The sequence below is a fragment of the Leptidea sinapis genome, chromosome 12 (genome assembly GCF_905404315.1).
Source record: "Leptidea sinapis chromosome 12, ilLepSina1.1, whole genome shotgun sequence".
In the NCBI taxonomy this organism is placed as follows: domain Eukaryota; kingdom Metazoa; phylum Arthropoda; class Insecta; order Lepidoptera; family Pieridae; genus Leptidea; species Leptidea sinapis.
The window spans coordinates 4,426,398-4,443,217 of record NC_066276.1 but is presented as its reverse complement, the minus strand read 5'-3'; the positions used below and the strand labels follow the sequence as shown (position 1 = coordinate 4,443,217).

General features: G+C 35.5%; 1 protein-coding gene across 1 annotated transcript; it reads left to right on the top strand.

Annotated features, from left to right (window-relative positions):
* Positions 1–5,579: 5,579 nt before the first annotated feature.
* On the top strand, positions 5,580–15,890 carry LOC126967245 (peptidoglycan recognition protein-like). Its single transcript, XM_050811738.1, has 4 exons — positions 5,580–5,736; positions 12,295–12,496; positions 14,358–14,476; positions 15,635–15,890. The coding sequence occupies exons 1-4, from the start codon at positions 5,685–5,687 to the stop codon at positions 15,832–15,834; spliced, it is 573 nt and encodes a 190-aa protein (XP_050667695.1). The 5' UTR covers positions 5,580–5,684; the 3' UTR covers positions 15,835–15,890.
* Positions 15,891–16,820: the final 930 nt, after the last annotated feature.

Here is a 16,820-nt window from a genome sequence, read left to right as displayed (position 1 = left end):
ATAGGAACTCAGTAAAGAAACGACATGACCCCATCGAGTCTGAATCGTCTTGACGAATATTTTGTCTTTCAATGATAATCAGGGTCTGATGATGGAGCTGGAAGGTGGCGATAGGAACTCAGTAAAGAAACGACATGACCCCATCGAGTCTGAATCGTCTTGACGACTATTTTGTCTTTCAATGATAACCAGGGTCTGATGTTGGAGCTGGAAGGTGGCGATAGGAACTCAGTAAAGAAACGACATGACCCCATCGAGTCTGAATCGTCTTGACGAATATTTTGTCTTTCAATGATAACCAGGGTCTGATGTTGGAGCTGAAAGGTGGCGATAGGAACTCAGTAAAGAAACGACATGACCCCATCGAGTCTGAATCGTCTTGGCGAATATTTTGTCTTTCAATGATAACCAGGGTCTGAAGAGGAAGCTGGAAGGTAGCCTTAGTATAGGATCTTAGTAATTAAGCGACACAAAAGCGTCGAGTTTGATTCGTATTAATGAGAGGACCGTTTTCGATGGGTGGTGAGTGGTTTAGATTTGGTGGACAATAATGAATATGATTTGATAATGTGATTTGATAATGAATATGCGGCCTCATCTTTGCGAAATAAATTTCCTTGGTTCTTGTGGATTCTGTCTTTGATAAGATGGATATTCCAATTCCAAGTTGAGCACGTGCTAAGGGCTGAATAGTATGGGGATGCTTAAACATGTCATATAACAAACTTTGCGCCTCAAGGTATGAGGTCTGTTGAATTGAAGCCCTTTTGCGAAACGATGAATCTCTGGGGGATGGGCCGTTTTTGACCTATACTCGTGGGACCAATATGAACAAAAAAGAAATCCACTACACAAGAAAGAGATGTTCAGAGAAGGCGAAATAGAAGCGACAGAAGAAGATTATTAATGACAGGGAAAATGAAATAATAAATATAGAGAAAACCAATCATTAGAACAACGTGCTCTCAAATGACGTTAGAATACTTACACAAGAGAGAAGCAGTAAAGTTATTAAAATATAAAATTCACCACTGTTATAGTGTAGATTTAGCTTCCTGTTTCAGTTTTTCGAAATTTAATAAACAAATAAAAATAATTTTATTTCAATTCTCAAAGGATTGTATGATCTAATAAAGTAAAATACTTTAAGAGATCATACAATCTATCTATACGTTTGTATAATTATACTAGCTTCTGCCCGCGACTTCGTCCGCGTGGAACTTGTTTATATCGTAGCTCTTTACAACGATGATACGAATCGCTTGACAGACTCTAGCAGGCAGGTTAATGAATAAGGTTTATGCTATTTCGCTATGGTGGTAGAATTGTGCTGAAGTTTACCAACAAAGTGATATTATAAATTACAATGCATTATTGTAAATGCATGATATTATTGTTGTTTAAACTTATTATTGTTGTTGCTTTAGCTATAGTACTTCCTTATACACTACTTTAGTGGTTCTGCCTTGAGATGCTAGTATGACCAAACTGCTCGGCGAACTGACTCAAGAACAAGCCACGTAAAGCTGCCTGTGTGAGAAGCAGGTCCCCCCTTACGTCAATCCCTGCCGTTTTTAACGACTGACCCTGTGATTTATTAATGGTCATGCAAAACAGACCTTAAGGGGGAACTGCAACCTTTTAAATTCAAACCGATAGTCAGATGGTATTACAGGTATGCGTGGTATATACATGGATTCACCTCTAGCGCAAGCAGTAATGACAGTGGCCTCTACCACATTGTTATGTAACACTTTTATACGCAACCTGGTCCCGATGTACAACTTGGGAGGGTTCAAATTATGCAGTAACATTACTGGAGCACCCACATTAAGGAGAAGTTTATGAGTTGGTAGACCAGGCGGGTTGAGTACATTCCAGAATTCCACAGGATACTGAACAGCATCATCCGTATTTACTACAGAGTCCACAGAGTTGTATTGAAGTTCTGCGCCTTCGAACGCCTTCAATAAAGTGTCATTAATGACAAAAGCTTGGTCGTTCTTAGGACTCAGAATAGCACGCTCATACAACCACTCCACGGGTATATTGGGCAGGTTTTGGACATCTGGGTAAATTCGGGTTATTAGGTCTTGAACGGTGTGCACAACTGACGCAAGTTCTGGTGGAATTACAATTTTGCCCTCAGTTATCGAATATTCTCCATTCCTTATTATTTTAAGCAAAATATCGGAGAATTCCCCGTCGCACACGTCGCCCTTTAGACGCACTCGCACTTGTAATTTTTTAGTTTTTTAATAAAGGGCCAAATATTTGACGCCTTAATGCATGCTTTGACTTCGTCAGCTCGAGTTCCCCTCGGCACTTCGGGCAGAGTCTGACGAAAGTCTCCAGCTAATTAAACTGTGACCCCTCCGTGAAGTTGTTTCCTCGGATGTCTTTTAGGGTTCTATTTAACGCTTCAAAGGCCCCCTTGTGCAACATAGTGCTAAACTATAATTTTGCAATCGCGCAACACTTGTGCTGCGTTGCTTTGTTTTGAGATATTGGAGTTTCAGTATCATTAAGATTTAATAAGTCTGTAAGTAAAGAAAATAATTCAAGAGGCAGCCTGAAAGCCCTGTGAGCAGTTTTGCCTCCCTCCAGTAGTGTGGCAGCATTCCTGATGACGCGACAGCCAAAGCGACACCCCGGTTATTTCTTACTTTTGCTAATAATAAAGTTTTTCCAGTACCACCAGGAGCATCTAAGAAAAAAATGTCCCCAATCTCTCTTTCATTGCTGGCTAGAATTTGTTGATAAACATGTGCCTGTTCATCTGTCGATAATTCCTCGTGATGCGATACTACCTCTCCCAGGGCGCAAGGGTCATACTTTATCTCTCGTAGATATTCGCGATTATCCGATGCTTACTGCGGATCCGAATTAATCCAAATGTTTTCCAGCTTCTGCTAAAACTACATCTTCGATCAATATCAAGCATCTGTTATACACCTCATTCATGAATAACTCCGCACCATTTTGCAATTCTCTTTCAAGTTGCCGTTTAATGTCGTCCGAAAAACTGTTCCTATATTTTTCCCAAAGCCTAGTAAAAAAAGGGATCTGTAATTAAAAAAAAAATATTCGTTATTGTGAACAGTTCGCGCCGCTTGAAAGGAGAATCGCACAATGCAGCTTTTTCTAAAGTTGTGTCCCAATGTTTATCGTCCTCTAACAGTACAAGGGTGTTACACGCTAATTGAAATGTTGGATGGAGGATACCGTTGACAGTTTTTAAACGGACAGCGCAGTCTTAGTATACTGTCCCGTTTTTGCCCTTTGGGTACGGAACCCTAAAAAAATTGAGGTGGGAACTCCATACCATACATGTAACCAAATATCAAAAAAATCTATTTAACCCTCTATTTTTATAGCTCAAAAAAATAGTTTCCCCATACACACTTTGCACCCCTATTTAGCTTCTGCCTGCGACTCCGTGTGGGGCTCGTTAAAATATTGTAGCCCCATACAAACCTCCACATCCCCCATTTCATCACCTTAAGGGATGATTTCCGGGATAAAAACTGTCGGTTCATACAAACTTTGCACCCCTTTTTAACCCCTTTAGGGGTGAATTTTTTCAAAACGCCGAAAGTTATTTTCTTGTATTGATTACAATACAAGAAAATAATAATAATAAGGAGTCCATACGCAAAGTTTCAAGTGTCTTACTTATAATTTTACTCCATTCCCATACAAACTTTGCACCCCTTTATAACCCCTTTAGTGGTGAATTTTTTCAAAATGCTGAAATTCTTTTTCTTGTATTGTAATAAGGAGTCCATACGCAAAGTTTCAATTCTCTTACTTAAAATTTTACTCCATCCCCATACAAACTTTCAACCCCCTTTTCACCCCTTTAAGGCTGGAATTTTCAAAAATCCCTTCTTAGTGGATACTTACGTTATGTAAACTAATAGTTTTGAAAAAATCAACTTTCTAGGTTCAACGGTTTGGGCTGGGCGTTGATTTAAGTGAGTGGATTAGTCAGTCAGTCAGGATTTTTACGTTTATATATATATAGATTAGACTGTTCGCTATTAAACTTGTTAATTAAGGAAACTATAGGTCTGGTATCTGTTATTTAATTTAGTAAGTCATTTGTAAGACTGTCTGTTTCGGAATAAAGAAATAAATAGAAATAAAATAAAATAATGCTTTCTAAATAGTCAAAAATAAACATAAAACACAAATAAAATTTGAAAACAAAATTTTATGAACGATGCGGGACTCGAACCCACGACCTCTGGCGTTCCGTGCCAGTGCTCTGCCAACTGAGCTAACAGTTCAAGTGACGTATCGTCATAAAATCTTGTATGCTTTTTTCAAACTCTCAGATTGTGGCTTCATCTACAGGATCTACTTTACAGTTGATAACCTGCTCAACCCTGCTCAATTCAATATGGTACAACTAATGACAAGTATTCACATCCCTTTCTCTCCTGGTTGTCGTGTGTGAAAGGACGCAGGACACAGTAAGAAATGAAAACTATAGAGATGCTCTTTTTTAAGTGGACCGGTGAACAATGATTAGCAGTATTGTATTTTGTGTATAGAAAGTCAATGCGGGTGAATGTGAACGGCTTACAAGAACTAGAATAATTACAAACTAGTGCAATTTACATACACATAAATTACATACATAGTTGTATCACAGACGTATCGTTGCCTAGTGATACTTAATTATACCGCAAATTTGTAAAAGCTAATATTTTTCAGCTTTTCCGTACACCAGATAATGAAAGCAAATTGGCGTCAGTTGGTAGTAGGAGAGAGTAGTGAAGTCGAGTGTCATTTGCTCGAATCATGTCCTGTCAAATTGACGCACACACAAAATTGCAATTTCGCCATATTTATAATTGAAGAAAAACTGTCATACAAAGATATGTTAATGTCCGCATACATTACACATGCCAAAAAGACACCCTGGAAAAGATGTCCAAAAAAATTTTAACAAATTTAATTTATTTAAGGGAACTTAAAAATTTTCATCACCAGTTTACCGAATTATTTAATTCAGATAAAAATATTATGTTGCAGTGTTTGTTTCTCTCATTATTGGTTACCTTAACTTATTAGATTCAAATCTATTTACTTAGAGCGTTAAAAAGTAAAACAAATATACACACAAACTAATAAATAAATATTACAAACTTTCGCCTTTATATTATGAGTGTGATTTTTGATAAAAAAACGTAAAAAACCTGCGACTGAACAGATTTTGATCAGAACATAGGGACACATTGACAAACTTAAAACTTATTACAACCCTCTCTTTCATCAGGGTTTAAAAAAGTACTTAACTACTACTCCACTGATGTCACTGTCCAAATCGTGTTCTAAATTCAAAATATGTAGCTTAAACTGAAAAAATGCTTACATTGCTGCCAAATGACCATTAATATTTTAAACAACTGGAGTAATATATATATGGCAGAAATATATATATGGCATTCGAAGCCTATTATGGTGTCATTTGTGGCATGTGCCATATTTCGGCCTTGTTTTTGTATGACGTGAATTATCTATATGTACAGAACGTCATTGGATAGCAAAGCACCCAATTGATTGTTTACTAAGCATACATTTGCATACATCGATGATATGCAGATATGATTGGTCAATGGTCGTTGGCCACGGGTCAGTAATCTGATGACATTGGACTTGAGCGCGACGCTAAAATGTTATTTTTTGTCTGTGTTTTGCTTGTGGAACTCATTACGGCAGATGCTGGTAAGCTATTTTTAAATATTTTAAAGATAAAATTAAAACTGTTCAGTCATAGAATTTATTATTAACTCTAATTGCGTGTTGAATATAATTTAAATATTGTATCACACATCATTCTAATCGATAATGTTTAGCACAAAGCATTTGAAACGCCAAGCACTATGCCCGCAACTATAAAAGTTATAATATTAGTTTCATCTCAATTCAAGTTCAATTATAATGTGCTATATTTTCTTGCGGCAGTAGAAATTTAAAATAAAAAGAGCTTAATTATTCCTATAAACATATTTTTACATGCAACAAAACAACTAGATATATATATATTTTTTAAATCTATTTGAATTAAAATATTAAAAGTACCTATAAAAAGGTTTTTTTAATGAAAATAAGGGACGAGCAGGACGTTCAGTTGGTGGTATTTGATACGCCCTGCCCATTACAATGTAGTGCCGCATACACATTACTGCTTCACGGCAGAAATAGGCGCTGTTGTGGTACCCAAAATCCAGCCGGTATCTTATGCAAAGGAGCCTCCCACTGGAAGTAAGGTTAAAGCCTCATCCAAGTTTCTCAATTGGTGTCTGTCCCTGGCGTCTCTCTGCCTATCTCTCTCCGCAACGTCATCTTCCCATCTCTTAAATGGCCTCCCCTTCCTTCGTTTTGTATCTCGAGAAACCCAATTTGTGACTGTTTAAGACCACCGATTTGTTTTAAGTTCTGTAGACGGCCAGCCCATCTCCACTTCAGTTCCACTTCTTGACTTTATTTCTTAGCTTAAAGCCAACATAGCTTCTCTCCATGCCTTTTTGACAGCTTTTGAGTCATTGAGAGTTGCTTTTTTGTAAGGGACCAGGTTTGACAGGCGTAGGTGTGGCAAACGTTTATTGCCTTTGTTTTCAATGTGACTAGTAAAGTACCTACCCTTAAGTAGATATTTAGTAAGTAATAAATAACTTATTTTCAGAGGTGCACGGTCACGATAGATCGGTCAGATCGCCCTGTTTCGGTGTTGCCGACCCTTAGTAAAATTTTTGAAAAAAATATTTTAAGCCAAATGCTTACTCACTTTAACACTTATAAGTTACTTCATATAAAACAATTTGGCTTTACTAGGGGACGCTCGACTACGGATGCAGGTGTTGAACTCATCAGGAATATTTTTGAGTCCTGGGAGGAATCACAGAATGCACTTGGTATTCTGTGATTTATCTAAGGCTTTTGATTGTGTTCAACATTCAACGCTGGTCAGGAAGCTATGCCACTATTGTATAAGAGGATCTGCACTCGATCTTCTGATCTCATATTGAAATAATAGGATTCAGAGGGTTGAGGTGAATGGCAGGAGATCTCCTGGGACTCCTCTCGGTATGGGGGTATCACAAGGGTCTATTCTTGGACCCTTCCTCTTCCTAATTTCTATAAATGATCTACCTAACCTTGTAGAAAAAAAACACAAGGTGGTATTGTTTGCGGATGACACTTCACTTATATTCAAAGTGAAACGAAGCCAAGCTTTATATGACGAAGTAAACAATGCTCTATCTGACATCGTGTACTGGTTTAGCGCCAATAACTTATTGTTAAATAATCATAAAACCAAATATATTAAATTCACCGCGCCAGATGTCAAAAATGTAGATGCGAATATTTTATTAAATGGAGAGGTGGTAAAACCAGTGGAATCTGCTATATTTCTTGGCATTACTCTTGATTCCAAATTGTAGTGGGGCCCCCATATTGAAGGATTGGCGAATAGGCTAAGTTCTGCAACATATGCGGTTAAGAAAATCAGACGGTTAACTGACATAGACACGGCGAGATTAGTATACTTTAGTTATTTTCATAGTATTATGTCCTATGGTATATTGTTATGGGGCAGTGCGGCCGATATTAATACTATCTTTGTGCTGCAGAAGAGGGCTTTTTGCGCGATTTATAACCTAGGTCCTAAAGAATCATTAAGAGAAAAATTTAAAGAAATAAACATGTTGACTGTTGCTTCTCAATACATTTTTGATAATGTCTTGTATGTTCATAAGCACATTGAGGAATCTTCTAGAAACTGTGACATTCATAATGTTAACACGAGGAACAAACATAAACTTGTTATGCCTACTACTCGGTTGGGTCGAGTTAGTAAGTCTTTTGTTGGGCGATGTATATGCTTCTACAATATGATCCCAGAAAATGTACAAAACAAATGTGTTACGAAATTTAAAAGAATTGTTAAAAAACGTTTGTGTGGGAAAGGTTATTATAGCATAAACGATTTTCTTAGTGACACCACGGACTGGGATTAAAGCGAACACCCTCAGGCTCTTTAATTATTAATGCTTATTGTACGATATTACATTGTAATCCATATTTTATATAAAAAAAAAGCCCGCTGAGTTTCTTGCGCCCATTCTTCTCAGGTCTGAGGCAGTCTCTTTTGAATGGGTGGTAGATTTTGACGTTCAATAAGTGATTATAAATCCTATTTTGAATAAAAATATTTGAATTTGAATTTGATATTATGACAATCATAAGAGTAAATTTAAGGCCCCTGTCCCAAAATAGCGCGTAAATAAAACCATTTCTTGACTGTTTATATGACGCTTATATTTTTACAAAAAATAATTGTATATCTATAGAATATGAGAAGAAAATTCATTTTTCTTTACATTTCTATTTCTTATGTGCGAAAAAAATCACAAAAATATAGCTTAGTCTTACAGTTGTAGGCATGCTAATCATGTAGTCATAGATAAAAAATGTACGAAAATATTTTTATTACACACCACTACTATTTAACATGACACAGTTTTGTAAGGAAAATTGTACTTTGTTGGTAATAAATTAAAAATGCATCTAATTCTCAACTTAAATTATGGCAATCTTGTGCGAGGGAGGTAACCTAGCTCCGCTGGATTCCTCAAGGCCACTGACTCGGTCCCCAGCCCTAATATCAAAAAAAGAAATATGAATGGTAAATAACCAGAGAATATATGATATTTTAAATAACAGTATCAAATGACATGAGAATTTTGAGAACAAACACAGTTGATCATTTGTTAGCTGGGCCGTTCATTCTCCTATTTGTTGATGAAGATCCTGTTGAGAAAAAGATGGGACAAACTATCAAAATTTTTAAATTGATATCAGTCTTTGACCAGTGTGCAAAGAATCAAATTAATCCGAAGTTTTGAAAGGGTAGGACATACAAACAGCAACAGTTATTTAATACATTACGAACTCAACTCATGTTAGCAATCCAGACACATCTTCGTGATTTTTAGTTTGCTGTTATATTTATATAAATATGTAACGTTTTAAGTAAATATATTTAAAAAAAAGTGTCAGACTTTTTATTTGTTAGTCGTTGATAAGTGTGGAAAGTTTCAATTCAATCCAACATTTTAAAATGGGTGAAAATCGTGTCCAAACATTCCGTTATACAATACGTAGAAGGATACACGCCAAGCTAATATAAAGCCTTAGATCATCGGCCGTTTTCAATGACCTATCTATCCTTAGTTTAACTTACTAGGGGTAGTAGTAAATATATCCTTTTACGCTTACTTACATTTCAATAACATATCGACATAAAGCATTGGACTATAACTATGGATAGATAAGATCTTGTCATTAAATGGTGAGAGCAATGTATCCGTAACTAGAGATACGTTATTGAAAACGCCGTAATACGTCTACATACACAGCTGTGAAAAAGCCGAAAAAAATATAAATTAGAACTAACCTCTATTTTGAGAAATTCGTGTCCACTAACACAGAGTGTCATACAAATTGCGAGTGTAAGAAGTAGCTTGTCACGCACACTAAACTAAAATTTCTGGCCTGTTTTTATCGATTGTCTAACAGCAAGATACTCTATCTAAAGTATATAGACGACCTGTATAGCCGAGTGGTTAGCGATCCTACCTACTAAGCTAGAGGTCCAGGGCTCGAATCCCGGTAGGTGCAAGCATTTATATGATGAATATGGATGTTTAAATGTATTTATGGATTTTTATATGAATTTATGTATGTTTAAGTAAGTATATTGTATTAAATATATCGTTGTTTTGTAAACCATAACACAGGCTATATATGCTTAACTTGGGGCAAGATAATATGTGTAAAAAGTGTGTCAATATTATTATTATAAAGCTTGTAAAAATCGAATTCAAAAGATATCAACAATCACAACGTCAACATTTAAGATAATATATCTCTCGTAATATGAGGTAATACTTTCTATACTGATTTCTCTGAACTGTTCGTATACTTGGCGTTGTGTTATTGTCGTCATCGGCCACATATATCACAGTGTTCCGAATACCAAATCAATCCTCGCCATATGTGTCGCTTTCATCCACTTCGATGTACGATTCTTATTATAGTATATGCTTTTATAATAAAATCCCAGCAACTGTTCAGGCATTATCTTTAAGTAAATTTAAATGTTTTATTATAAATGGCTCTGCCGTAATTTTTACTCTACACCTGAATAAAATAATCATAGTGAATAAAGTACAATATTGTATATTTTTTTTAAAAGAGCGCAAAAAAAGGGGGGTTCTTCTCGCTCAGAGCGCCATTTGATTGCAAAGCGGTAGTAATTTTAGAAATAAAAAGAATTCTAGAGAGAAAATAAATGCCTTTTTTTTATTCGCAGTTCAAACTAAAGAACTCTTCATCCTTTTTGTACGCGCATAGGGCTTGATAAAAAGGGATTTCCTTGATGTTCCAAGAGAGCGTCTGTTATTAAAATTTCTTCACAGCATGATATTGGAGAATTTTTTTCTACGTATTACCAAACACTGGAATTGCGCTACTTGAATGGTGCATCCCGGTAGGTACGTGATGAATACCTTCATAAGCATGTACGCTCTCCTATAAGGTCGGTAATCTCATGGGAATTCCTCTGGTGTTTGAAAGAGAGTGTGGGAGGCGGTGACATGACTTTCCATCAGGTGACACGTAAATAAATATTTGTATCATCTTCAATACAAAAAAGGACAGAGGCAGTGGTGATTACTAACAATCAGTTTAGGAAGGGAAAGTGATATAGGGTCCAGTACTCTCACCCCATTGTACCTCTTTTTCAGTTTATCAAAAATGGACAGGCTACGAGGCCAGTCAGTTAGGAAAAAATATTATTAGTATATTGATATACATAAATATAAATCAAATAAAACATAGATATATATGGAATGTAATGAAAATATTAGTAGGACGTGTTTGCTTACATAAATTTGCTGTTTCTAGGCACTTTAAAGTAAAATCAAACTCAAAGTCAAATAAACTTTATTCAATTAAGCTTAAATTAAGTGTTTTTGAATCGTCACTACAAATATTTCTTTTAAATTACTGAATTTACCATATGTTCACTCTTTTCAATCAAATAGAGTATTTTACAATGTCTGTAATATACATAACATATTAGTTTGTAAAGTGCTGCATACAATATATGAGTGAATAAATTATTTCATAAAAAGTAAAAAGAGTAAACTGTATAAATATACAGCATCGTTTGTTGGATGAGACAATTTTTAAAGCTTGTTTTTATAAGTAGGATCCTTCGTGAACATGATGAAACTAAAGGCTTAACCAATAAAACCGTTAGTCAAATGGAGAACTACTTTATGTTGAATTATAACGCCTGCGAATTATTATCCGCAATGTTTTATATCAAATGATAATATGTCGTAATATATTTTCTTTTAGATAGTATGATGTGTGGACTGAATAAATTCTGATATTTTATATTATTATTTTACGTTATGTTTGTGACTTGTGAGTAGGGATGGATACTTTATGCATTAAAAGATAAAACGGTATTTGTAATTTACACAAACTAGGGATAATAATAAAATTATTATGGTTTATTTGACAAAAAATGAAGAATTTGACATAAATGGTATTGCAAGAGTTTTATAATTTTGCTATGAAACTAATTAGTCAATACTTCAAATAATATATGCAAAAAAATGTAATGTATTGAATATTTTTTATTAATCTATCTACATATTTCGTAAAACAAACATAATTTCGTGAAATATTTTTGACAAATTCGGTCATATAATTTTAATTTCCTCAAGAATGTTAATATTATCTACCTACCTATCTATCCTACTTTTAAAAGTTATATAATATATCTTTGACAAATCTTAGGATTCGAAGATCTGCACTTAGAGGCGAAATGAACCAGAGTAAACAGACAATGTAATATATCTGATCTGCAAATAAAAATACTTAGATTATTTGTACGTCAAGATAGACTATAACAGCTGTGAAAGCGTCAAAAAAATAGACTTTAGAACTAGCCTCTAATTTGAGCAATTCACGCACACTAACACAAAGTGTCATACAAATTGCGAATGGAAGACGTAGCTTGTCACGCACACTTAACTTATATTCCTGGCCTGTTTTTATCGATTGTCTAACAGTTAGAGACTCTATCTAGACGTATAAATTACCTATAAATGTATATACATCTCTCTTCACAAGCTGTGCAATTTTTTAAATGTGTAATTAAATGTTATCCTAAACAATAAGAAGTATTTTTTCTTCTTCTAGCTTGCCCCACTATAGTTTCCAAGAAGGATTGGGGCGGTCTGAAGCCAAAACATGTCAAGTATCTACCAAGGCCCGTGGACCTCGTCATAATACAACACACTGCTACTCCGTTCTCGTCCACAGATGCCACATGTGCTGAAGCCGTACGAAGTATTCAGGATTATCATGTTGATACACTTGGCTATTGGGATATAGGAATGAAGTAAGTTTAATAATTTGGTATTTCAACTGATACATATAGGTCACTCCATAAGGACTCCGTGTCACCTTACATAACAGTGAGGCACCAAAACAAGCCGGTAAACGTGTAAATACATAGCCCCACGCATACACTTACACTAATACAAGCCGATCGGCCGCGATTATTAGATTTGCCATCGTCTGTAACAGACCAGAGGGCCTACCATCAACTTTTAATAAGCGATGCGAATCCGATGCAGTTAAGTTTAGGTACCCAAACTGAATCACTAAAATTCGTACCATGAAGTGCCTTTTACTGAATGGCGTTTGGATCGCTTATGAAGAGTGAACGAAATAAAATTGCGTTTCGAAACCTAAAGTGATATGATTTTTGCGGTTTTTTTGCGTAGAAAATACTAATAATACATTTTAAAATTGCGCATTAGCGTCAAATTATAAACCATTAAGCCCTTTTTTATACTTATTAAATACTAGTAATATAAATAAATATAGTTCTTTGAATTAAATGTTTGCTTATGTGTTTTCGTAAAAATAACGAGTTATGAACGCACCTCCTCACATTGTTTGATTTGACAGGACCACAGAGTAAATTTTTTTAATTCTTTCTTGCGAACAGGCTAAAGCCCGGGCCCTTACAGCCTCGTCTTTAGTATTTTCATTTTTGGTATTTATTTTCAGTATTTTGTTTTACAAAAAAGTCCAATAAAGTATTCTCATCTCATCTTTAATCAATAAAATTTTTCTTTTCTATTTGTTCACTATTTTTTAAAAGTTATTAACAACATGATTCACTTTCCTCTAAGGAAGTAGCAACTTTTTTTTGAATCGGTCACTTTCACAAAGAAGCTATCCAGTTTAGGTTGAAATAACACCTCATGGTACGAATGAATGAACGAACTAAATCAGTTTGCGATTCAGTTGATATCATTTTTGACATCAGTTGACATCATTGCGATTTAATCAGTTGATTTGACGTCAACCTAAATTAGATAGCTCTAATCGCGTTCATGGTAGGCCCGCAGTTTGCGTCGCAATAACATATTTGAAAATGCCGTCGTACGTTGTGAAAAAGTAAAAAAAAAAACAATAATATAAAAGTATTTGTGGATATATGATTAATGGAGAAAAAATTGTGTAACTGGTACGTACTACGTAAGCTGTGGAATGAGCTTCCTTGTGCGGCGTTTCCGGGACGATACGACATGGGTACCTTCAAAAAAAGCGCGTACACCTTCCTTAAAGGCCGGCAACGCTCTTGTGATTCCTCTGGTGTAGCAAAAGAATGTGGGTGGCGGTGATCACTTAACACCAGGTGACCCGTACGCTCGTTTGTCCTCGTATTCCATAAAAAAAAACTGGTATACCCCGTAACCGCACACACACTAGCATAAAGGTGCTTCACTAGCTAATATCACGGCGCGGAGTCGTTCTTTTTTTACTAGTCCATGTTATGGGGATATTTCCTAGCCTTATAATTGTCAGATTAAGGATTGGTCTCCGCTGCGCTCCAACTAGATACCGCAGGCGTAGGCGCAAAGTGCGGCAACTAATACTACGCCCAAGCAGTCGTACTCGAGACAGTCTCGAATAATGTGTATCACAACGGCGCCTTTTTCTGCCCTAAAGCAGTAATATGTAAGCATTATTGTGTTTTGGTCTGAAGGTCGCCGTAGCTATGAAATTACTGGGCAAATGAGCCACTCAGTATTTTTGGGCTTTTCAATAATCCCGAGCGGCACTGCATTGTAATGGCCAGGGCGTATGCTCGTCTCGTACCTTATGTCCTTATCCCTGTCATAAAAAAAAATAGAAAACTATATTTGAATGAATATTGTAATTTAACTTTGACTTCACTGTTTCAGCTTTTTAGTCTGTGGAAACGGTAAGATATACGAAGGCTGTGGGTGGTTGCACGTGGGGGCCCATACCTACGGCTACAACAGTAAATCAATTGCGGTCTCCTTTATCGGAAATTATAACAGTTAGTACAATATTATATTTATGTACTCGCTTTTAAGGTTTAAAAAGCATAAAGGCATTTATTTTCTCAAAATTGATTCCTTTAAAATTTTCATTTCTTATATACTAGATATTTCCTCCGCTTCGGAAACAAATGGAGACAGAAGAAGCGACGCAAGAAGCTCTCCCTGCATTCTTTTATGCGTTCTGTTTAATATATACCTCATATATATAATAATCTGTAAAATAATCATAATCTAGTCCCAGGCTATCCGATCACTTAGATTCAGCTGTGGAGTTATGGCAGTGTGTGTGTGGAGGCAAGACATTTTTAGTAAAACATTTCAATTTGTTTGTAGATAATACCTGAACGGTAACAGGGATTTTATTATAAAAGTGACATTTGAAGTCATTTACCGTTAAAGCTATTATGTACCTTATGAAGCCAGCTAGAATTAGTAACAAGGAATCCCTTATTTCTAGTGATAAAATAATGAAAATCACTTTTATGAACAAAAATGTGATGGTTTTTGTAAACGTGTATGAAATTGTCATAAATGTACTGACAATGAACAGTCTTAATATCTAATTCTTTCGCTTGGCATCTAAAAGGAATAGTAACCGTTTGTGCATCCATCTATTCGCATGTTCCACGTGTAAAAGTATCAAATTAAAACCGGCAAAGTTAATTTTCCAGCTCATAGCCTCGACCTCAATCGATATAGGTTAGATTATATTTACCAGCACTAACTCGAAATCACTAGGCAAGTCGCATTTTGTACTTTAGTAGCAACTTACGGCCGTTCTCAATGTACTATCTACAAATTGAGATAAATTACTACCTTCTACGGTCAGTAATTACCTGTCAGTAATCTGAAGCTGTCCCAATATACCCGATAAGTTACTCTTATCGCCTTATATTGGGACGCGTGAATTGCAATTTCCATACAAACTTCTATCGCTGGTAAGTTATACGTCGTCCCATTGACAGACAGCGTGTACGGATAAGGTCACCGTCGATAAGTTTATTGGAACAAAAAAGGCAACAATAGTTACGATTTTTATCTCAAGTAAGAGGTAGACTGAATATTGGGAACGGCCGTTAGAGAAACCATAATACAAGAGCTATCAGACACTTAATTTTTTTATATGCGTTCAATAACTTTTAACTATTTTTCAGACGATGAACCGACACGCGCCCAAATAGACGCTGCGAAAAGCTTATTAGAATGTGGTGTGGGTTCTGGACATTTGAAGTCGGATTATAAAGTAGTTGGACATAAGCAGCTGGTTGCTATAGAGAGTCCAGGCAGGAAACTGTACCAGGAGATCAGAAACTGGCCGGAATGGTTGGAAGATGTATCGTCCATTAAAAACTGATGTTATCGTGTAAAAAAAGTCTTCCTATTATTAAAATTACTTCAAAATTACAATAATTTTCTCTTTTCTTGCATACCTTAAAAGTTCTTTGATATGTTTATAGGATTAATAGTGGTCGAAAGACCAGATAAAAATCCAACTGAATTTGTTATGAGGTTGGCAAACGCGAGATGCAACTCCAGAGAAATCACCGCTTAACCGAACTGAACATATACCTACGCGTTTTTTAAGACACCCTACACTGTACATGCAAGAAAGTTCCTTGAAAAACGCATTGGGAATCAAATGTACTCTCAATTCAAATTACATACACTGAAAAAGGATACCTGAAATATTAAAGATTTCAATCGTTGGGATCTTGAAAGTAATGCCTACTACTCGGTTAAGTCGAGTCAGTAAGTCTTTCATTGGGCGACGTATATGCTTTTACAATATGATCCCAGAAAATGTACAAAACAAAAGCGTTACGAAATTTATAAGAATTGTTAAAAAGCGTTTGTGTGGGAAAGGTATTATAACACAAACGATTTTCTTAATGACACCCCAGACTGAGAATGAAGCGAACACCCTCAGGCTCTTGAATTATAAATGTTTATTGTACGATATTACATTGTAATCAATATTTTTATAAAAAAAAAGGCCGCTGAGTTTCTTGCGCCTGTTCTTGTCAGGTCTAAGGCAGTTTATTTTGAATGGGTGGGAGTTTTTGACGTTCAATAAGTGACTTTAAATACTATTTTGAATGAAAATATTTGAATTTTAAATTGAAATCTCTCTAAAATCAAATCAATTAGGTCAAAAAACTACACGTATGAATGTCGAAAGTTAGACATTTTACTATTTGTTCGCCTCTTCGGTAAAAGTTTAACTTTAATGAGAGCTTTCAAATCAATACGTGGGTAACATTGAAAATGTTTAGAACTGGCCAGTTAGAAACAATGCTAATGAAAACTTTTTGTATTTCAATTTTAGAACTCTTTGGTAAC